The sequence below is a fragment of the Hypanus sabinus genome, chromosome 29 (assembly GCF_030144855.1).
Source record: "Hypanus sabinus isolate sHypSab1 chromosome 29, sHypSab1.hap1, whole genome shotgun sequence".
NCBI classification, from domain to species: Eukaryota; Metazoa; Chordata; class Chondrichthyes; order Myliobatiformes; family Dasyatidae; genus Hypanus; species Hypanus sabinus.
Genome location: NC_082734.1, coordinates 13,336,231 through 13,359,799, shown reverse-complemented (window position 1 = coordinate 13,359,799; position 23,569 = coordinate 13,336,231). Strand labels below are relative to the sequence as shown.

At 42.2% G+C, this 23,569-nt stretch overlaps 1 protein-coding gene across 9 annotated transcripts in view; it reads left to right on the top strand.

Annotated features, from left to right (window-relative positions):
- Positions 1-23,569, top strand: part of LOC132383017 (myocardin-related transcription factor A-like) — a 216,309-nt gene that overhangs the window by 173,433 nt on the left and 19,307 nt on the right. For all 9 annotated transcript variants that reach the window (XM_059953712.1, XM_059953713.1, XM_059953714.1 and 6 more), the window contains 4 exons: positions 1,132-1,207; positions 9,607-9,768; positions 20,305-20,477; positions 23,335-23,460. In XM_059953712.1, coding sequence (XP_059809695.1) covers positions 1,132-1,207; positions 9,607-9,768; positions 20,305-20,477; positions 23,335-23,460 — 537 coding nt within the window. The remainder of the gene's footprint in view (positions 1-1,131; positions 1,208-9,606; positions 9,769-20,304; positions 20,478-23,334; positions 23,461-23,569) is intronic.

Below are 23,569 nucleotides of genomic sequence, written 5' to 3'. Positions count from 1 at the left end.
TATGTAAGCACACTGCAGATGGCCCATTGCCTCTTAAATTCTGTAATTTAAATTGCAAACTTAATGGTGCTATGAATGGACCTTAAGTATAGGGCACACATCCCATGGAACTGATGCCTTGCATATTTACCTATCTCTATCATCTCACCTGCTTCAGATGTGGAGGGTTAAAAAAATTGCTTAGAAACTAAAATGTTTAAAAGATAAATACTTTGCAGTGTGCAGAACGCCACTTTAGCTACGGAAAGCACACAAGAACGCACTTTTAGTCTGCAAGAAATATTGCTCTGCCTCAGAAGGCAGTGGAGGCCAATTCTCTGGATGCTTTCAAGAAAAAGTTAGATAGAGCTCTTAAAGATAGCGGAGTCAAGGGATTCGGGCAGAAGGCGGGAACGGGGTACTGATTGTGGATAATCAGCCATGATCAGATTGAATGGTGGTGCTGGCTCGAGGGGCCGAATAGCCTACTCGTGCACCTATTGTCTATTGTCATAATTCTTGGAAAACGGCGGCAGAGAGAGACACAACATGGAAACAGACGCTGTAGTGTCTGTGTCTCTGCTGACCATCAACACCCATTTTCAATTATCCTACATGAATCCCATTTTCTTTCTCCCCACCCTCTCCTGGATTCTATCACTTGCATATACACTATATACCTAGTGTGACACTAGGGACATCTTACAGCAGCCGGTTAACTTACTGACCCAGTAATCAACTGTGGGAGAAAACTGGAGCACCCGGAGGAAACACACATAGTCACGAGGGGGAGAGGGTAGATGGGGTTATAGACTCCAGCAACGGCCAAGGTCAGAATTGAACCTGGTTGCTAGAGCTGCAAAGCAGCAGCTCTCTAGCTGCAACATTATACCACTTAATGTTCACAATGCCATTAAAAAAAAAGTTCCTGCTGGGTTCAGTCCACAAACTAAGTGCGCAACAGAGGAGCAAGATGACCCACTGTGGCCTTGAGAGCTTTAAACTGCTCGACTGCGCAGAAAGCATCTGGTGAATTAATCTGCTAGGGAGAATATCAGCACAGTTCATAGATGTAACTTTGACACTGTGATGTGTCAACGTTGTGGACCTCCTGGATCCTCAGTGTAACCAACTGTTTTTGTAAAATTGCAGACTGAAGACTATTTAAAGAGAAAGATACGGTCACGTCCAGAGAGAGCAGAATTGGTCAGAATGCACATACTGGAAGGTAAGATGGATGAGATCATACACCTCTATGGCATGTTCTACTTAAAACTGCTGTGAATCTTAGAGTGCAACATCCTGAAATGCTAAAAGGAAATGTGTACATACGGCCAGAACTAATTAAAATAAACTTAAATATTTTTTTCCATTTTATATTGTTGAGTTTTGTAAGTTTCCTATTTAGCCATTGAAAACATTAGTTCCATAAAATTGCTGAGACTAGGTAATTTTATTAAACTGCTGAGACTTTTCAACTTGATTAAGGAAACAGAGATGAAATACAGTTTAGCCATGCTCCAACAGAATGCTGGGGAACAAAAAACTTGAGGCAAATCGATCTGCTGATAGAGGACTTTGGCTGAGCCTGAGTACAGCATGTTGCAACCAATTGGTTCAATAGCTGTACGGCTATCCAACCAGATTATTAGCTGCCTACTACATCTCTCTCTATTCAACAAATATTCTTCTGTTCTGTGCACCAAAATGGATGTCTAAGTTCCTCCACATTGTATTCCGTTTTCAAGATCACAAGACAAAGGAGCAGCAGCAGGCCATTTGGCCCATCGCTTCCGCTCCGCCACTCCACCATGAGCTAAACTATTCTCCCATCGAGTTCCAATTTCCAGCTTTATTCCCATATCCCTTGATACCCTGACTAATTAGATACCCATCAATCTCCTCCTTAAAAACCCTCAATGATTGGGCCTCCACAGCTGTATGTGGCAATGAATTCCATAAATTTCTGTGTTCTCATTCTGTTTGCCCATATCCCTTGAAGCTCTACGTCTCCCTTTCTACTCACAATCCTACCTAGTGTACAGTCAGCATTAAGGATATAAATGTAATATTTGGTGCCTTCAGTCAAATCATTGATGTGACTTATGAATGGCTGGGGCCCAAGTACAAACCCCTTTAATAACCCACCAGTTGGGCTGTCAGCCTGAGAAGGAACTGTGAAGGAACTTCTTTGCTTTCAGTCTAATAACCAGTTCTGTGTTTACGTCAGAACAAGCCGTTAATTCTGAGCTCTAGCCTTGTTGATAAATCTCCTCTGCGGAACTTCATAGCAAACCTCTGAAATATAAGTACGTCATTTCCTCATTTTTCTCTCATCCATTATTCACTTCCTCAAAAGAGGCCCACAGATTAATTAAACTGAAATCTTGCATAAATTAATGTTGTCTGCTCAATTCTACAAGGTGACTATAGATAGATTTCAACACATCTCTTATCACTCTTGGGCTAACAGGTTGGCAGTTCCAATTTTTGGCTGTCCCACCTTTCTTATCTAGTGGGGTCACATTTGCTGTCTCCATTTCCATGTGAGCAACTCCAGAATCTATGGAACCATAGAAGGTCATACCCAGTGTGTTCACCATCTCTCAAGCCATCTTTCAAAACAAATGGAAATCGTGGAGAATCAGAATCAGAATCCTTTATTATCGCCACGTATGAGGGGACATATAGGGAATTTGATGCCGGTTTCTCTGAGCGCTCTCTGTACAGAATTAAAAGCAAACAAAAACAATAGTACAAATAATCATAAACTATATACTATGAGGTCCACCTCACTGAATGTACAGACTCCAGAAATTGTCAGTTTTCTAGCTCACCATCTTCTCCAGAATTCATCATCATCATTATTATGTACCTTGTCATATGTTGTGGGCACTCATGGTCCATGACTATGACAGTTCCTGGCAAATTTTTCTACAGAAGTGGTTTGTCATTGCCTTTTTCTGGGTTGTGTCTTTACAAGACGGGTGACCCCAGCCATTATCTTCAGAGATTGGCTGCCTCGTGTTCGTGGTCACATAAACAGGATTGTGATAACCAACTGCTCATGCAGCCATCCACCAGCTGTTCCCGTGGCTTCACGGGACCCTGCTCAGGAGGCTAGGCAGGTGCACACCTTGCCCAAGGGTGACCTGCAGGCTAGTGGAGTGAAAGAACACCTGACCCCTCCTTTGTGGCTACATACAGCTCCAATACCATATACAAGTTTGCTGATGATGCCACTGTTGCGGGCCGTATCAAAGGTGGTGATGAATCAGCACACAGGAGGGAGACTGAAAATTGGACTGAGTGGTGTCTTAACAACCTCTTACTCAGTGTCAATAAGACCAAGGAACTGATATAGCCTTCAGCAAAGGGAAACCAGTGGTGATGAGCCAGTACTGTTCAGAGGTAGAGGGGGTCAGTATCTTTAAATTCCTGGGTGTCACTATCTGTCCTGGACCCATCATATAAATGTAATTGCAAAGAAAGCAACAGCACCTCTACTTCCTCAGAAGTCTGTAGAGAGTCGGAATGTCATCAAAAACCTTGGCAAACTTCCATCGACGTGTGGTGGAAAGTGTGCTCACTGGGTGCCCCTCCTTCTTCCCTTTCTCCCATGGTCCACTCTCCTCTCCCATCAGATTACTTCTCCAGCCCATTACCTTTTCCATCCACCTGGCTTCACCTATTACCTTCCAGCTGGTCCTCCTTCTCCTCCCCTCCTTTTTATTCTGGTGTCTGCCCCCTTCCTTTTCACTCCTAAAGGTCTCACACCAAAATATTGACAGTTTATTCATTTCCACAGATGCTGCCTGATCTGCTGAGTTCTTCCAGCGTCTTGTGTGTGTTGCTTTGTATACCTATGCTAGTTATAAACACTTGATTCTTCACCCAGTTAACCACAGCTAATCCCCTCATACCTGATAGTTTCCTTTGCTTAGATTTAAAAGAATCGGTACTGATGGGCAAGTGAGAGGATAAATTGCAGAGATGCAGAGAAATAGGGAGATGGGGAATGGGATTGATGAGAATATTCTGTAGGAAGCCTCTGGGCTGAATGGCTTCCTTCTGTTTTAATCATTAAATACACACAATTGTGAAACCACAAATTGGCCAGCAAGTTCAGAGGAATAAGGCAACCAGCAGGTATTGAGAATCCCCAGAACCTATTCTTTAGCTGCACCACATCATACAATAACATATTGACATCAGTTCCCCTTGTGATCATTTTCCCTGTAAGTCAACCAAAAGTTGAAGTTGGTCATTTACAACCATGGTGCAATAATGAATTGCTAATTATTCATGCAGAACCCATCAGCATCTCCATTCTGGGTCACAGATTCTCAATTCTCTGAATTATTGATGATTTCAAACATGTCAGGTTGTAAAATTTCATCAGGTTTCCTCTTGTTATCATCAATGTATTCATTTTCTTCATTTTCCCTTTTTTCCCCCTAATTTAACTCTGATTTACCATGTTCCTCCCATCAGTTTTTCTTCCTGAATGTGAAATGTCATTGGTTGAAGAGGTAGACTGTTGGGCCCCATTGCTTGCCAAGATCCCAGACGCCTTGCTGCTCTGTTATCATGTTTCTGGCAAATTAAGACCGGAAATTTTCTTTAGCTGAAGACTGTACCACAGGATCCAGTATGATGTTCCTATTCTGATCACCTCACTCTAGATCCATCCATTGAAAAGTGCCAGAGGAATGAATTGGGAGAGTTTCAGATCAGAATTTGTACCTCTGCTTTGTGCGGAGGAAGAACAATTGGTGGTTGTGGAGAGAGTACTTCCACTGGAGTATTGGCACAGTTATTGGTCGATGTGCACTTGTGAATTGCTGATGTACTGTGAGCTGGCAATTCTCATAGGGAGCGTAGCCCAGCAGGACCGTGCTGCTGGGAAGGTTGGCATTGTATTACAGGCTGTGCTTCACACTTGCAGCAAGACTGTGCATGAAGGAGTAATACTTAAAACTTCTCAGTACAGCTGCTAAATAACCGGCTTTCTCGTTCCTGTGTTCAGTCCTCTGCTCATTTCAAGAGATACTGTTAAAGCAAGTAGGAAGAGGGGAAAAAAATCTGAAACACGCATGTGTGCCTTAAAATCAGAAGGGAATTCGAGTTACTCTGCCGAATGTTCATGCACTTCTGCTTTGTTTGCTGGAGCCTTTCGCTGTTCCACTGTATGGTCAATTTAAATGCTGGCCTAGCTAGACTGAAAAGACAGTGTGTCGGTCAGGACGAGAGCCGATTTCGCTCGCTCTCTGCAATGGTCAACTCCATAGTGTTGAGGCTATGAAGACTGCCCCGGCTGCTGTGCTCCTTGCCCTTTAATATGATGAACTGATAAGTGAGGCTTTGTGCCTACTCTGGGGTTCGAATCTGAGGGCTCAATTTTGGTTCAGAATGCTGTTGTTTGTTTCAATTGTTTGCATGATTTGTATTTTTGTTTCTCTTATGTATCAGGTGTTAGCCTTTTATTTTTATTCTTTTTTTTTCTTTAAATTGGGTTATTTCTTGCTTTGTGGCTACCTGTGAGCAAGCAATTCTCAAGGCTGTATAATTTATACATTGTTTGATAATAAATATGCCCAAATCTTGAATCTTGTTCTTACCTTTAAATCTCCCTGACACAACTGACCTGCATAAAAATACTTTCAGGTACTGCCACAAGACTGAATGAATGCTTTTCTGGTTCACTGCATCTGCCTTTCTTTCTATCAAATCCCTCTAATCCCTCCATACCTTTTCTGTTTAGTGATGCATCCAGTTCTGTTTGAGTGAATTTTGTCAGTGATTTCCTCAGCAGTTCTGTTGCCCTGTTGAGGAGGGGTTTAAAATCTATCCAAATCCCTCCCTCTTTGTTTCCCCATTTGTCCTTGCAATTTGAACTCTTGATATTGACGGGTGGCAGCATGGAGATACATCTCTACCAAAGAAGGTATAAGGTGCTCTTTCCCACCACTAGCTTGCGGGTCACTCTTGGGCAAGGTGTAGCACCTGCTTAGCCCCCCAGTTAGAGTCACACTTATCCAACCACTGACACCAGGCAGACAACAGACAATCTCCGAAGTGTATTGATCATGGCTGGGGTCACCCATCTTGTAAAGACACTGCCCAGAAGAAAATAATGGGAAATCACTTCTGTTGAAAAGTTTGCCAAGAACCATCACGGTCATGGAAAGATCATGAACGCCTGCATGATATGACACGGCACGTAATGAACGAACATATCAAATGGTTCTGATACAATTTTGTAGGTTAATCTTTAAATAAGTTGCATTTCAATACTTTAGTTGATTTTAATATAGGAAATATTGTTTGTCAATATACAGCTAGATTTCCATAAAGCAACAATTTTTTGACTGAAAAGGGTTGTGAAGTGGGATCTGAAGCAGAGCCTAAAGAGTGAACACGATGGGTGCAGTACTGAGATTACTTAATTGAAAACATAAGCGACTTAAGACTGTACCAAGCACCAGTACAAATTGACTGGTTACAAAATTCATTTGGATTTACATTACTGCAAAAAAAACAGACTCATCAGCAAATTCAAGACCTCTAGCTTCCATGGTTTAAAAACTATTTCCCCAGTTTCCTGTGGATAGAGATAAAAGGGAATTTGATTCAGAAGGATGAGTGGCGTTATACATGGCAATTAATATTACATTTTGTGGTACCTATTAATTGTCTGGTCGCTTTTATTATTAAAGTTGCCACTTTCATTTCTTTTAGTCCATCCGATAGGGCAATATTGGGCAAAAGTGTGAAATTTTGAGCTCACTTATCCCAGTGAGGTACTTCTGCACCAGGCTCAGTGCAATGGGGTTCGGAATCCAAGTGAAATCTCCTGGGCCTTGATTTTCTTTTCTCTATCCCATATGCAAGGATGGCAGCGTTGGAACAGGTCCAGCAGCTTACTCAGATTGTTGCTCTTGAGCTTTGAGTGTTGATGGTGCTTAGTCCTGTGGGGCTTTTAAAGCCAGAGTTTGCAGCTGTTTTCTTCAGGGCAAATAGCAGCTATGTGGGAAAGTGTGGCTGGTGAGCAATCTGGACCAGAACCAACATCATTAATTCTGCATCCAACTAGCCACCTGTGGACACCTTGCATCTCCTCTTGCTGAAGTAGGATTTTAACACACAAAACTATGGCTCAAAACTGCCAAGTCAACACATTGACCTTCTGTTTATTGGTCTCTTAGCTGTCTCTACTGAAAGTCTTTAACCACTTGCAAATTTCTACAGATGTACAGTGGAGAGCATTCTAATTGGCTGCATCACTGTCTGGTATTGGAGGGTGGGGGGAGTGATTACCGCACAGGATCAAAGTAAGCTGCAGAGCATTATAAACTTAGTCAGCTCTATCATGGGCACTAGCCTTCATGGTATTCAGGACAACTTCAAGAAGCGATGCCTCAAAAGTTGTGTCCATTATTAAGGACCTCCATCACCCAGGTCTTGCCCTCCTCATTGCTACCATTAGGAAGAAGGTACAGAAGCCTGGGGACACACACTCAATGATTCAGGAACAGCTTCTTCCCCTCTGCCATCTGATTTCTGAATGGACATTGAACCCATGAACAATACTTCACTTTTTTAATTTCTATTTTTGCACTAGTTATTTAATCTAACTATTTTATATATCTGTACTGAACTAATTCACAGTTTTTATGCTATTATTATTATGTATTGCAATGTACTGCTGCCACAAAGTCGACAAATTTCACAACAATTTCTGATTCTGAACTTTAATTCTTGCTTTGTTAAATTGTTTTCCTTAATTGGCTTCTAAATACCATAGTGGTTAATGGCTCTTGCCTTTCCTGATATATTCTAATTTGTATGTTAGCTTTTTAATCCTTAAAGTTTCTGACTTTTATCCTACTATGTTGTTTTGTGAGCCTGCTCTTAATTTACCCTTAAAGTTCCAAGTTGGTACTCAAAAAATGTCTGTATTCCTTTCTGTGTACCTCACTGGATACCAACATAGTAGGGCAGTGCAGAACCAGAGAAATATCAGTTTGAAATGTATTAATTCCTGGGATGCAGGCATCACTGCATTTCAAGTATGGTTAGTATAATGCTTTGCAGCACCAGCTTGAGATTGGGGTTCGAATCCCGTCGCTGTCTTTAAGGAATCGGTATGTTCTACTGTGACTGTGTTGATTTCCTCCAGGTGCTCTGGTTTCCTCCCATGTTTCAAAGATGTACAGGTTAGGGGTTCATAAGTTGAGGGCGTGCTGCCTTGGCACTGGAAATATAACAACACTGGGAGGCTGCCCCCAGCACGTCCACAGACTGTGTTGATTTGTTGAAGTAACATCACATTTCACTGTAGTTTTCGATGTACAAGTGACAAATACAGCTAATCTTTAAATATTTATTATACTATCTGTTCCTAAATTGCCCCTAAACTTCAGAAGCAGTTGGACTATTGACTGGTGTACACATATCCACCTTAGTTACCTTCCCTGAAGGACCTCACATTTGTTTTAATGGCAACCTGGCAGTTTCATGGTTACTGCTACTGATTTTTTCATTTTATATCCAAATTTACTTAAACATCCTAGTTGCCTTAGTGGAATTCAAATTTGTCCCAGAGTCAATAGCCCAGGTTCTTGTTTGCTTGTCCAACCTATTGCATGACTATAAAAGCAATCTGTTAATCTTTAATTGATCCCTCCTAGAGGCATAGCATTTAGTTTGATCTGATGTGTCTCCATTGGCCCCCATCTAGTTACCTCTCATTTACTTCAGGTGTATTACTTGTCTCACACAAGGGCATTTATCCTGGCCTTTTGTTTGGGTCAAGGTTAAGTGTTCATGAAGACTTGGAAATGGGCTGCCTCCCTATTGTCTTTCCCTCAGACTTGCCTTTGGGATGAGGTTACTTTAATCTTTAATGGATTAAGATAATATGATTCTAACTTTTCATTTTCTTCAAAATGCCATGATATTTCATCTACAGTAAAACTCCATTGCTTGCTTCACTGCCTGTTACATTTGCTGTTTAGGGCAGCAGTGAAGGTCCCCCATCTCTTAAGATGTTACATCAGTAGCTTTCCCTCAGACTTCACTACTGTTAGTGACGCAAATCCTGGGTGGAGACTCAGGAATACCGTTGCACTCAGATGTAGGACAACTCGTTGCTGTTTCCATAGCAATTTTGTTTTACTAGTCAGGCTTGTTAGCCCTGAGCTGAACCCCCAAACCTAGAAGACTGGTGGATCGCTCTTAGTCTGCCTTCTACACTTTGACCTGTTTGGCATGGGTGACCCTACCAAGAGCCAAAGCAGTTAACATAGCTCTTCAGATCACTGAGGCACGCAAGCCTTCAAACCATGACAAGGTTGTGGTCTCCCTGGAGGAAAATCTCCATAGCACCAATCTGATTATTCAGAAACACCAGTGCTTTGGCATCTGGCTTGCCTCATCCATCCTACCCCCATCCCATGCCACTTTGAAAGGGAATGACATCCGGTGCTGTAGTCCAGGAAACCTGCCACCCTGGTGCTATCAATCAGTGGGCCGGACAAATGGAGTTTTGCTGCAGTTGGTCCACCTCTGCGTTAAAGCGCTGATTGTGAGGTAAATAAGTGTCCATTTACTGATGTCGTGCAGAAACTTCAGCAGAGCCCTCCCTACAAGCCACGCAGATGAAGCTGAAGCGGGCGAGGCTGGCCGATGACCTGAACGAGAAGATTGCACAGCGCCCTGGTCCCATGGAGCTTGTGGAAAAGAACATCCTGCCCGTGGATTCCAGTGTCAAAGAGGCCATCATAGGTAAGCAAGATTTCCTAAATGTATCGGTCAGGTGCTATACAAAGCAGCAGTGCTGCGCAGGAATCTAACATTCCCGATAACATCAGCCTCTAGTACTCTTGTGGTTCTCATCTATCCTTATGCCAGCATAGAGGGTTGTTGAATTGGCTTCCCACTCCAACAACTGTTAGTGAAGGAATGAGCAATTTGCTGCCAGAACTCAGTGGGTCAAGCAACATCTTTGTGGCGGGGGGTGCTGGGAGGGGTGGGAACAGAATTGAGTACACACATCTGAAGCCTCAGTCAAAACCCTGCATCATTTGGTGTCCAGTAGTTTATGTTTCCATGAGCCCTGTAGTGAAACGCTGCTCCCTGACACTACCCCTGAGTGTCCAGATAATGGAAAACGGTATCCTGTTGGTGTGGATCTTGTATCAGACTTTGTTGTCAAAATTGACACAAATAGCCATGTCCTAAAGCTGCAGATTTATAATCTATAGCTTTATGAATGATTATGATAGAAGTTTGTGATCTTTGCTTCTGATTTTGCCATTTCCTACGATGATGTGTGATCTGCACTAAGCTGATATTTTCATTACACTCTGCTCTTCAGACGTGTGTGGTGCCCAAGGTTAGCACTTTCTGACCTATAACCCTAACACTGCGAGAACTGATCTCAATCTTGCTTCACCCATTCAAGCATTTTAGCACCACTGACTTTTAATGAGTAAATGTAAGCACCACCAAGCGCATCTTTCCCTCCACCCCCACGTTATGCTTTCCACAGGGATCACTCCCTATGCGACTCCCTTGTCCATGCGTCCCACCCCACTGGTCTCTCTCCTCGCACTTATCCTTGCAAGTGGAACAAGTGCTATCCCTGCCCCTACACCTCCTCCCTAATGAAGGCAAGACTTCACCTGTGAGGCTGTTGGGATCATCTATAATATCCGGTGCTACCAGTGAGGCCCAGCATAATTGGGAGACTGCTTTGCCGAGCACCTATGCTCTGCCTGCCAGAAAATGCGGGATCTTCCGGTGCCCACCCATTTTAATTCCACCCCATTCCCATTCTGACATGTCAGTCCTTGGCCTCCTCTACTGTTGCAATGAGGCCACACTCAGGCTGGAAGACCAACACTTTATATTCCATCTTGGTAGCCTACAATCTGATGGTATGAACATCTATTTCTCAAATCCATTAATACCCCTCCCATCCTCACCGTTCCCCCATTCCCTTTTCTCTCCTTACCTGCCCATCAGCTCCCTCTGGTGCTCTTCTCCCTTCTCCAGCCCAGTATCTCTTTCACCAGTCAACTTCTTAGCTCTTTACTTCACCCCTTCCCCCTCTCCTGGTTTTACCTTTCACCTTGTGGATCTTCCTCCCCTCCCCCCACTTTCTTACTCTGAGTCCTCATCTTTTTTTCCTCCAGTCCTGACGAAGGGTCTTGACCAAAAACATTAACTATACTCTTTTCCATAGATGCTGCTTGACCTGCTGCATTCCTCCAGCATTTTGTGTGTGTTGATGGATTTCCAGCATCTGCCGATTTTCTCCTGTTTGTTTTCAAAACCAGCAGCTCTGGTATCTCCAGTTCGGTTTTCGGCAAATTACTGGGATATAAAAAAGATCCCTGTGGAGGATTCTCTAAAGGTTATTTTGCAGTTTGAGTCTGTGGTGAGGAAGGCAAATTCAATATTAGCATTCATTTCAAGAGGATTAGAATATATAGTGCCTATAAAAAGTATTTACCCCCCCCCTTGAAGTTTTAATGTTTTATTGTTTTACAACACAGTGGATTTAATTTGGCTTTTTTGACACTGATCAACAGAAAAAAATATTCTTTTGTGTCAAAGTGAAAACAGGTCTCCACACAGTGATCTAAATTAATTACAAGTGTAAAACTCAAAATAATTGATTGCCTAAAACTTCACCCCTTTTAATGAGACACACCAAATCATCACTGGTGCAGCCAATTGGTTTTAGAAGTCACATAATTAGTTCAATGGAGATAACGTATGTGCAGTCAAAGTGTTTCTGTTGATTGTCGTAAAAATATACCTGGATTTGGAAGGTCCAACTGCTGGTGAGTTAGTATCCAGGCAAAAACTTTACCTTGAAGACAAAAGAACACGCTAAGCAACTCACAGAAAGGTAATTGTAAAGCACAAGTCAGGAGATGGATACAAGAAAATTTCCAAGTCACTTGGACTATAGTTAAGTTAATCGTCAAGAAATGGAAAGAATATGGAACAGCTGTAAATCTGCCAAGAGCAGGCCATCCTCGAAAGCTGAGTGACCGTGCAAGAAGGGGACTAGTGAGGGAGGCCACTAAGACACCTATGTCAACTCTGGGGAAGTTACAAGCTGCAGTGGCTGAGATGGGAGAGACTGCACGTACAACAGCTATTGTCTGCGGGCTACACCAGTGGCAGCTTTATGAGAGAGTGGCAAAGAGAAAGCCACTGTTGAAAAAAACGCACATGAAATCTCAGCTAGAGTTTGCCAGAAGGCATGTGGGAGACTGTGAAGTCAACTGGAAGAAGGTTCTAAGGTCTGATGAAACCAAAATTGAGCTTTTTGGCCATCAAACGCTATGTTTGGTGTAAGCTAAAAACACTACACATCATCAAAAGACACCATCCCTACTGTGAAGCATGGTGGTGAAGCTGTGGAGATGCTTCATTGCAGCAGGCCCTGGAAGGCTTGTGAAGATAGAGGGGAAAAGTGAAAATACAGGGAAATCCTGGAGGAAAATCTGATGCAGTCTGCAAGAGAACTGTGACTTATAAGAAGATTGTTTTCTAGCAAGACAATGACCCCAAGCATAAGGCCAAAGCTACACAGGAATGGCTTAAAAACAACAAAGTTAATGTCCCAGAGTGGCCGAGTCAGAGTCCGGACCTCAATCCCATTGAGAATTTGTGGCTATTCACTCATGATCTCATGCAATCTGACAGAGTTTGAGTAATTTATTAAAGAAATTTATTATAAAGTAATTTATTAAAGAAGAATGGGGAAAAATCACATTGTCCATATATGCAAGGCTGATAGAGACCTATCCACACAGACTCAAGGCTATAATTGGTACCAAAGGCACATCTACTTAATTCTGACTTGAAGGGAATGAATAATCAATGCAATCAATTATTTTGTGTTTAATAATATAATAAATTTAGACCAATTTGTAGAAATTTGTTTCCGCTTTGACGTGAGAGAGTATTCTTTGTTGATCAGTGTCAAAAAAGCCAAATTAAGAACACTATGATTCAATGTTGTAGAACAATAAAACAAAAATTTCCAAGGGGAGTGAATACTTTTTATAGACGCTATAAAGGCAAGGATATAATGTTGAGAGTTCATAAAGCACTCATTTGGAGTATTGTGAGCAGTTTTGGGCCCCTTTATCTTTGAAAGGATATTCTGAAACAGGAGAGGGTTCAAAGGAGGTTCACAAAAATGATTCCAGGATTGAACTCTTGTTCAAGGAGTGTTTGATGGCTCAGAGTGTATTCACTAGAATTTAGAAGAATGAGGCGAGTGCTAACTGAAACCTATCAAATGGTGAAAGACCTTGATAGAATGGGTATGGAGCAGATGTTTCCTATGCTGGAAGAGTGATAGAATGGATATGGAGAAGATGTTTCCTATGCTGGAAGAGTGATAGAATGGATATGGAGAAGATGTTTCCTATGCTGGAAGAGTGATAGAATGGATATGGAGAAGATGTTTCCTATGCTGGAAGAGTGATAGAATGGATATGGAGAAGATGTTTCCTATGCTGGAAGAGTCTAAGACCAGAAGACACTGCCTCAGAATAGAGGGACATCCTTTTAGAATGGAGATGAGGAGGAATTTCTTTTGCCAGAGAGTGGCAAATCTGTGGAGTTCATTGCCACAGGCAGCTTTGGAGGCCAAGTTTTTAAGTATATTTAAGGCAGAGGTTGATAAGATTCTTGATTGGTCAGGGCATGAAGGGATGGATACAGGGAGAAGGCAGGAGATTGGGGCTGAGAGGGAAGATGGATCAGCCATGGTGAAATGATGGAGCAGACGCAATGGGCCAAATTGCCTAATTATGTTCCTATATCTTATGGTCTTATGTAATGAACTCCCTCTTCTATTTTTTTTTATTCCCACCTCAAAAGCATTCAATTAAAGTAATAAAATGTGTGCATTGTGTATTGATTTTAAAATACAGTTTGTATCACACGTGTCATGTGGTGATCTCATTGAAGAGTTATAGCTGGACATTTGTGGAATGAGGAACTTCAATTACGTAGAGAAATTGGAGAAACAAATCTATTGTGAGCTGAGAAGGCAGAGGGGTGATATTCATATCTGAAGGGTTTGATAGAGTAGCGGGAAGGAGAAATGGCTCCTGCCAGTATGGAATTAAGGTAATAGTCAAGAAGGATTGGAAGGAAAATCAGATTAAAAAAAAAGTGGTCACTTTTGATTGGAAATGCATTCCTTTTCTTGTATATATATGAAAAGTGAAATGCTCCCCATGGGAAAAGGTTATGGTAGCCAATTGACGTATGATAGTTCATTTAAAATCTTGGCACAGGCACAGTGGTTTGCAAAGCCACCTCTTGCATGGCATGATCTCATGCCCTCAATGTCGTAATGTCTCGCTAATTTTAGAGTATAGGTTTTTCCCTGACCTGGCTATAGGAATTGATACCCTTTGGAAACACATAAATAAATTAAACTATGTGCTATAGATTTTTTAAAGTGACTGGATTATTTTAATATTAAATGTAAAAGGCTGTTTTGTTTTAAAGCATGAGAGAACTTAGGCCCTTTTGTAAGACTATTCAGCCTGTCGTACGTATTCTTACTATTCCTTGCATGTAAATTGCCTGGGCTGTCCATTTATATATGTAAATTACAAGCATATGTCTTGGTATTTGGTAAGCTGGTATTTTAGCTGCTTGGCATTCCTTGCTATTGTTGTCTGTGATTATAGTATGAAAGTTTCACAGATCTTACCCAGAATTTTCTGGCTAAATTTCATGTGTTTTCTGACTACATATCATGTGTGTATTTAATAGAGAGCATTTAGTGATGTTGCTCCTTGTTGACAAGGAATAAGAAGTAATAAGTATATCTCTTCAATCATTGCTGTGTCATTTAGATTTTGCAGGAGACATCTTGATCCAATGCACAATGATTCTTTTATCGTTCTGTCAGGCTGCTGTGACCGTGTGGTGTGATCAGATGATAAATCATATGAATCTTAAATCAGGAAAGCTTCAAGTATTCAAGTATAATGCTCATGTACAGTACTGTGCAAAAATCTTAGACACACACACAGATAGATAGATACAGATAATGATAGATACGGACAGATAGGTAGAGAGAAAGAGAGAGAGAGAGAGATGGCCAGGGTGCCTAAGATTTTTGCACTATAGTAATTTTATGTATTGCACTGTACTGCTGCTGCCAGAAAAACAACAGATTTCATGACATATGTGAGTGATGATAAATTTGATTCTGATTTGGGTCTTTATTGCGGACTGAGAGTGGGAAGGGGACAGGGAGGGAGGAATCATGGTTGGGAAAAGGAGAAAGGAGAGGGGAAGGGCCAAGAAGCACCAGAGAGACATTCTGTAATGATCAATAAACCAATTGTTTGGAATCAAATAACCTTGCCTGGTGTCTCAGGGCTGGGTAGGTTTACACCCCCCACCCCGGCACTCCATCCTCTCCATTCCCAAATCCCACCAGATTTACAAACTCCTCCTCCGGTCCACGTTAGCAAATACAAGACTGTGTAAAAGTCTTAGGCACCCTAGCTATACAAATGCGCCGAAGAGGTTTGTACAGCGCTGTGTGTTCTGTAGCTTTCCTTGTACGCATGATCAAAAAAGCTTCTGACAAGCAGATGTAGAATGTAGGGTGTGGTTGGATTTATTGACCTTGAACCATAGAATTCCTCTGGCATCAATATCGACTTTGTGTTGAAATTTCTTTGGAAGTGGTAAATGGAATTCTCTGCCCGAGAGGGTGATGGATGCCAGATCATTAGAAATATTTAAAGTGAGAAAGAGAAATATTTGGAAAATCAGAGAACTGAGAGCTATGAGAAGCTGGCACAGAAGTGGTAAATTTGGCCTGCTTTAGCTGTGATCACGTCAAATGGCTAGGCAGGCTAGTGGGGCCACTCTTGTTAATCTTGTGCATGGTGTGTTAATTAGCAACAATCTTGAGGTGCCTAAACTAGTGTTCTATCGAAGCATGACTGAGGGAACAGTGCTGATGTAGTGCCCTGTGAAACTCGTGATCCATGGAAGTGGATCAAGTCTGACTGAAAAAGGAGCTTGTTAGATCCTGATACTTTTGTGACCCAAAGGTACCTCAGAGGTCAAGAGCGAAGCATTAAGCTTGTTGCTTATGACTGTTTAAATGTTACAAGAACGGAAAAAAGAGAGAGCTGAGAGAACAAAGTCAAAAGATAAAGTAGTCGTGTCATTCTCATGCTCAGACTAGAGATAACAAAATTTCCAGTGATAACTATTAACATAAAAAAGCCAGATTCTAGTGTTCTAACAGCTGCTACACAAAACTAAGAAGCATTTAGAAAAATACAGAAGTAACTGTATTGTAATTACTTGAGAATTCACAGAAAATTACATATGCATGGATGATATAAAAGTATAAGCAAGCATAGAAAAGTTACACTACAAGAAAAATAACATTTCTACACCCCATTTCAGCTCGCTTAATCTAACACTCCTGAAACTGGGGTGCTCCCATTGCTACAAAGTCCAATGTAAGAAGGTGCTCCTTTCCCCGACAGCCATCTCTGAAAGTTCCAAAATTCACAAAGCAGGATTCATCTCAGCACTAGCCAGTATTTCCTGCATTTAAAAGTGGAATCATCGTTGATCATCTTTCAGTGTAATGTTTAGTGTTTTTTTGAAGTGTTGCAGTTCTGAGTGTTTTTGAAAATTACGGATTTGTAATTGAGAACGGAGTAGTGATATTGATAGACGGGCTGCCCACGCATTTGGAGGGCACTGCGATGAAGATGTTTAGTGATGATGACTGATTGATTATTGATTATGGCTAACTCCTGATCACGTAGTTGGTGAATAAGGTAGCAAGAACAAACCCGGAAATTACAGGTCAGTGACGGGTAAATTGCAGGAGGGGATGCTGAGGGATGGGATCTACCAACATTTGAAGAGACAGGGTCTGAGTTGGAATAGTCAGCATGGTTTTATGCTTGGGAAGTCGTGTCTTGACAAATCTCTTATGAGTTCTTCGAGTGACAACCAAGTTGGTAGATGAGGATAGGGCAGTGGCTGTTGTCCATGTGGATTTCCACAAGGTTCACAATTCCTCATGGTGGGCTCATCTAGAATGTTAGATTGCATGTGACTCGGTGGGATAGTAGATCAGATTCATAATTGGACCCAGGAGCACAAGTACATAGTTTGCTGAAAGCAGCAGGTGACCCACAATTGGAGAAGTCAGTGTTCATGCATCTGTGGGTTGTAGACCACACATTTGTAAATATAAGACACTTGGCTGGTCTACACATGCTCTATGTTTGGTCTCTCCTTGGCAGAGGACAGCTGGGTAGAATGGGAAGGGGAATTACTCTCTGACATCCTGCCTAGCTGCAAGTTTTCAGGCAATGTAGACTGTGTTCCCAGACCTAATAGATACTGCTGAGAACCTTTGAACGAGTGTTGTAGAAGTCTGGCCTCTCTATGTCTCTCTCCACTAGGATCCATAAAACCCATGTGTGTGATATTATGGGGGATTTTGTTAAATATAGTCCAATTGCTCATACAGAGTTAAAAGACTGAGCTATTGTAAAAGGTAGTAATGTAAATGGCAAGAACTTGCAGATTAACTGAAAGCAAAAGAAAATTCACTTGAACTGATTTTTATTGGAAAGTTCGATAACTTTTGCATGAGAGAAACCGTAAAATATCTGTTGGCTGGGGATGGTCTTGGATCCAAATCCTTTCTGCATGTAAATATTAGGAGTGCATTCAGCAGTGCATTGGATAAGTTGACTTTTTGAGGTTTAGCATAATGTGGCATTAGAAAGCAAGTCCTTCCTTTCGAGTTCCCTTGGTGTTTTACGTGAAGCCTTTACATTGTGGCTTTTACTTCTGGTAATTACTTAGGTGTAGTTAGAGTATGGGTAGGATTTAGCTGGTCTTGATACATTATAAATGTGATGCCGTGATTTCATTCCCATGATCAACACTTCTGTACGTTGTGTGTGCACTGATCTGCATGCAGTGAATTACCTCAATGCTTTAGAAGCCCAGGTTCGATCCTGACCTCAGACGCTGCCCCTAAAGATTCTGCATGTTCAAAGTTCAAGGTATGTTTATTATCAAAGTGCTTATACAACCCTGAGATTCATTTTGTTGAGGGCATACTCAATAAATTTATAGAATAACAGACTCAGTGAAAGACTGCCCAACTCTGGCATTCAACCAGTACGGAGAAGACAACAAACAGTGCAAATGCAAAAAGAAGAATTAATAATAATAAATAAATAAGATCATAAATATCAAACACACAAGATAAAGAGTCCTTGAAAATTAGTCCATTGCTTGTGGGAACATTTTAGTGGTGGGGCGAGTGAAGTTATCTTGTTTGGTTCGAGGACCTGATGGTTGAGGTGTAATAACTGTTCCTGAACCTGGTGGTGTGGGACCTGATGGTTGAGGGGTAATAACTGTTCCTGAACCTGGTGATGTGAGCCCTGAGGCTCTAATACCTTCTTCCTGGTGGCAGCAGTGAGAAGAGAGCATGTTATTCATTGGTGGAGGTCCCTGATGATGGATGCTGCTTTCCTGCGACAGCAATTTCTTTAGATGAGTTCAGTGGTTGGGTGGGCTTTATCCATGATGGACTACTTTATCCACTATTGTTTGTAGGATTTTTCATTCAAGGGCATTGGTGTTTCCGTACCCAGTCAATATACTCTGCACTACACATGTGAAGTTCAAAGCAAAATTTATTATCAGACTACATACACGCCATCACACTCAACCCTGAAATTCTTTTATTGTAGGCACACTTAGCAAATCTATAGAACAGTAACTGTAAATGATCAATGGACAACAAGCTGTGCAGATGCAGGTATAAATAAACAGTAATAAATAACGAGCATGAAATAACAAAATAAAAGAGTCCTTAAATGACTGTAGTTATCTCCTTTTATTCAAAAGCCTGATGGTTGAGGGGTAACAACTGTTCTTGAACCTGGTGGTGCAAGTTCTGAGGCTCTTGTACCTTCTACCTGATGGCAGCAACGAGAAAAGAGCACGGCCTGGGTGGTGAGGATCTTTGATGATGGGTGCTACTTTTCTATGACGGTGTTTCATGTAGATGTGCTCAGTGGTCGGGTGGGTTTTACCCTCGATGTACTGGGCCGAAACCACTACCTTCTGTAGGATTTTCCACTGAAAGGTGTTGGAGTTCCCATGTCAGGCCGGTCAGCACACTTTCCACCACACATCTGTAGAAGTTTGCCAAGGTTTTCAATGCCATGCTGAATCTCCACAGACTTCTGAGGAAGTAGAGGTAGCGCCATGCTTTCTTCACAATTCTGTTTATAGGATGGGTCTAGGACAGGTCCTCTGAGATAGTGGAATTTAAAGTTACTAACCCTTTCCGCCTCTGATCCACCAATGAATACTGGCACATGAACCTCCTGAAGTCTATAATCTGTTCTTTGGTCTTATTTGCATTGAGTGAGAGGTTGTTGTTTTGACACCACTCAGCCAAATTTTCAACCTCCCTCCTGTGTGCTGATTCATCACCATCTTTGATACAGCAAACTTGTATATGGTGTCGGAGCTGTACCTAGCCACACAGTCATAGGTGTGAAGCGAGTCGTCAAAGTTTTCGTTGTTCTGACTGTGACCACACAAGGTTTTGCCACTTTGCTGTGGTCTCCTCCCAAAGATGAGCTGGTCGGTTAGCTAGACCTTCGGAGGTGCACTCTAGTATACGTTTAGTGGCAAAAGCGAGTTGATGGAGATGCAAGAGAATAAGTTACAGGGAAAAAGGGAATTAGAGAAAAAAGGAATGGGGATGGTAGGACTTAATGTGGACCAGATGGATTGTATGGCAGCTCCTTGTATTGTGGTTAGTTAGTTCCTTACAAGTGGGAACATCAGAGGTGTTGGCAGTGTGTGGGAATATCTGAGCCCTTTGCCCTGGATAATCTTCCTGTTTGTATTAAGTGGAGAAGAACAGCTTTAGGGCAAAACGTAGATCACAAGCTAAAATGTTGACAGATCAATGGAACACATAATTAAAGAGAATGATGTGAAGTACCAGTTCCTGAATCATGAAGCTAAGGTGGTGAAGGTTTGATTATTCTGTGTCACATTAGCCCATGTATTCTAAAATCAAGCTGGTTCACTTAAAAGGCTAAATACTTTTGGGTTTTTTTTAATCTCAGCTTGGAGCATGAGCTGGTCTCGAGTTGCAATGAAAGCATCCCTAATGAAATTCAGTCAGTTTCTCTGCCAGATGGCTAATGTGTGTCCTTACAATTCCTCTTGCAGATAATCATGTGCCGTACTCTGCACTGGCAGACAACTCATCGTTTGACGAAGACAGCAGTGATGCCCTTTCACCAGAGCAGCCAGGAAGTCAGGAGTCTCTCGGGTCATTGCCGTCCCCTACAGAAGCAAAGTCTGTTGATCAACATCAGGCCCTCCCCACTTCTCCAACCCAGGTTTGGCCCTCTCTTACAAGTGACCTCTGAATTTAGTTTCACAGTGAGTTTCATTATACAGAAGTTCCTCCATGAAATAAATTGTGCAACCTTTCCAGGCGGAAACGGCGACAAAATGTGGATGTGAACGATGGAAGCTCCAACTTCTGAGCTGATTTCATTTTGCTTTCGCACCCACCCCCTCCCCAAGCAACCAATGTCACCCAGAAGTCATTCTCCCCTTTCTGGATAAAAAAACCTCACACTTTAAAGTGACCCTACCTGGATGAGTATTGGTGAGCTATTCAGCTGTGGCAGTATAGATGTTTTACCTTTAGTCAACTGGTGGCACAACAGCCTGAACCCAGCGATTCCTCGAAGATTTCCTGGTGGCCAGCCATTTTAATTCCACTCCCATTCCTCATCCAGCACGTCTGTCCATGATCACCTCCGCTGCTGCGATGAGACTGCTCTCGGGTTGGAGGAGCAACACTTTATATTCCGTCTGGCTGGCCTCCAACCTGACGGCGTGAACGTTGATCTCTCCAGGTTCTGCTAATTTCTTCCCCCCCCCCCTTCTCTCCTTTTCCATTCCCCGTTCTGGCTCCCCTCTCACCCCTTCTCCTCACCTGCCCAACACTTCCCTGTGGTGCCCCTCCTCTTTCCCTCTCTCCCATGGTCCACTCTCCTCTCCTATCAGATTCCTTCAACAGCCCTTTACCTTCTCCACCTCTCACCTCCCAGCTTCTCACTTCATCCCAAACTCTTCCACCCACCTGGCTTTACCTATCACCTGACAGCTTGTACTCCATCTTCTCCACTACCTTATTCTGCTGCCTTTCCCCTTCCTTTCTACTCCTGATGTAGGATCTCGGCCTGAAGCATTGACTCTTCATTCCTTTCCATAGATGTTGCCTGACTTGCTGAGTTCCTCAAGCATTTTGTGTGTGTTAGCCTGAACCCAGAAAGTGTGATGGCATTTTTGACAACGTTTGTTGGAGGTCCACAATAGAGGTCTGCCCTATTGCTAGGACAGGCATTAGGAGTTGTTAGATTGTGAAATACCATAGTAATGAAAATAATCTTGGAGATGTGATGCAGACAAACATGAGGAGTTTTCTTACTTCCTGAATTTCTGCCGTATAGATTTGGGGTCGCTGTACACACAATAGCAATGCCCACTTGTGTGATCAGAATCTGTACACCCTTTTCTGGATTGTAAGTAACCATTAACTCTAGCCATCTTTTAGAAAATGAGAATCTCCAGGTACAGTAAAATGCTTGACCCCTCGCACTAGGTTTAATCCAAGCAAGACTGGCTCATTGGTCACATTGTCCTTGCTGAGCCAAATTACAATTGAGAAACTGTAGAGCTCCCTGCCTATTGGATGGGATTTTAAACCAGCGTATGTGTGCCTTGCTAAACTCAGTTACATCAATGAGAAAGATGTTTTCAGCTGTCCACTGTCCCACATGTGTTCGACCACCATTATTAAACCCACTCTTTGTGGGTTTTTCATCTCCTACAGTACAATTTCAAAAATACTTCATTAATTTCAAGGTGCTTTGGGCTGAGCTCACTAGCAAGCTTTTATTTCTACCTCTTTAATTTGACCGCTTGTCAGATTGACAAGATTGAACATCCACTTCTAATTGTGAAAGTCATAATTGTAAAAGGTTTATGCATCTAGTTCCCCTTTGAAAGCAGAGCAGGTCCTTAACTCATTAACTCTTTGCAAAGAACCCAGGGTGGCTGCAAATGTGAAATGCAAGCATCAATTCAGTGGGCTTGCACAGAGTTAATAGTCAGGGGTGGAGCAGAATAGCACTAAGTCTGTTTGTAACTTTGCTTTCTCTATAACTGCCAAGTGTTAGTAATGGGTGTGTCATGTTTCTAAGCACCCACTCTGAGTGCAGGAATGGACACGTGTCCTGATCACTCAGTAGTCATTGTGTGCAACATAATCATCACTCAGTATAGGGAACTATTCTGAGCTCACTAAACAATTTTGTGATGCTCTTCTGCAAATCGTGTCCTCCATTTCACAATACGCTGCTCCTTCTGCAGATTGATGGGCCACGCCGCAGCATTCTGCAGTTTGTAGGATTACTTGTTCTGCAATTTGTATTCATTGGTACCTCTTTCCTATCTGCATTTGTCACATACCAGTATACCATTGTAAAATCAATCAGGCAGCTGTTCCTTCAATTCTACCCACACCCATCCACAACCCAAGTTATTCTACAAACTTCCTCTTAAGATTTGCATGGGACCTGCTCCTCAGGGTCCCAGATCACAACTGAGTAAGGATATTTGGTTTCTGATAAACCAGAGTGCATTAACCCCCCCCCCCCCCACATTCTTGACATGATTGCCCATACCAACACAGTCTAAACCAGTGTCTGCAAAACATGAGCAAGAGCCAGTGTGAACCTCTGTTAAGATCTAACACCTTAAACTGTTATTTAACAACGTCACAGCACCACACAGCTGGTGCCCGGACGAGCTGTGCTAAAAAGGTGCCATGGTCTCAGTGTGTGGTGACAATCTTGCTTGCAACATGAATTCTTACTTCCTTGTGGCATTTGAAGAAGCCCTAGCATCACCTGCTGCTCGTCAGGAAATCAAGTTGGGTATTCAGAGAATTTAACTCTGCAAGCATTTATTAGAAGCAGGAAGAGGGGTAAAAAGTTTAGCGTGGATGTGGTGGGCCAAAAGGACTCTTTCTGTCCTGTACAACTCTGACTCTATAAAATCTTTTGTTACTTCTCCATATTTAGGTTGTTTTTGTACTCCTCCCCATTTCCACCCCCAGCTGGATTAGGAAAGGAATGGTGGCTCTTATTCTGTTCTAACAGTCCCCTTGTTCTGTTGCAGTATCTTGTGTCATTGCCAACTGGAGCAGAATTGAACAAGTTCAGGACATTGTCTGACCAGCAGATTGCAAAATTGGCAAATGGTGTGTCATCTCCAGCTGCTAAGCCTGCACCAACGCTCATTAAAGTAAGCATCTCCTACTAAATGTTTATGTAGTGGGGTCAAGTGATATGTTTCATCGAAACATATGCTCAGAAATGTTGAATTTTGTGGAATTTGATTGGTCTGCTGAGGA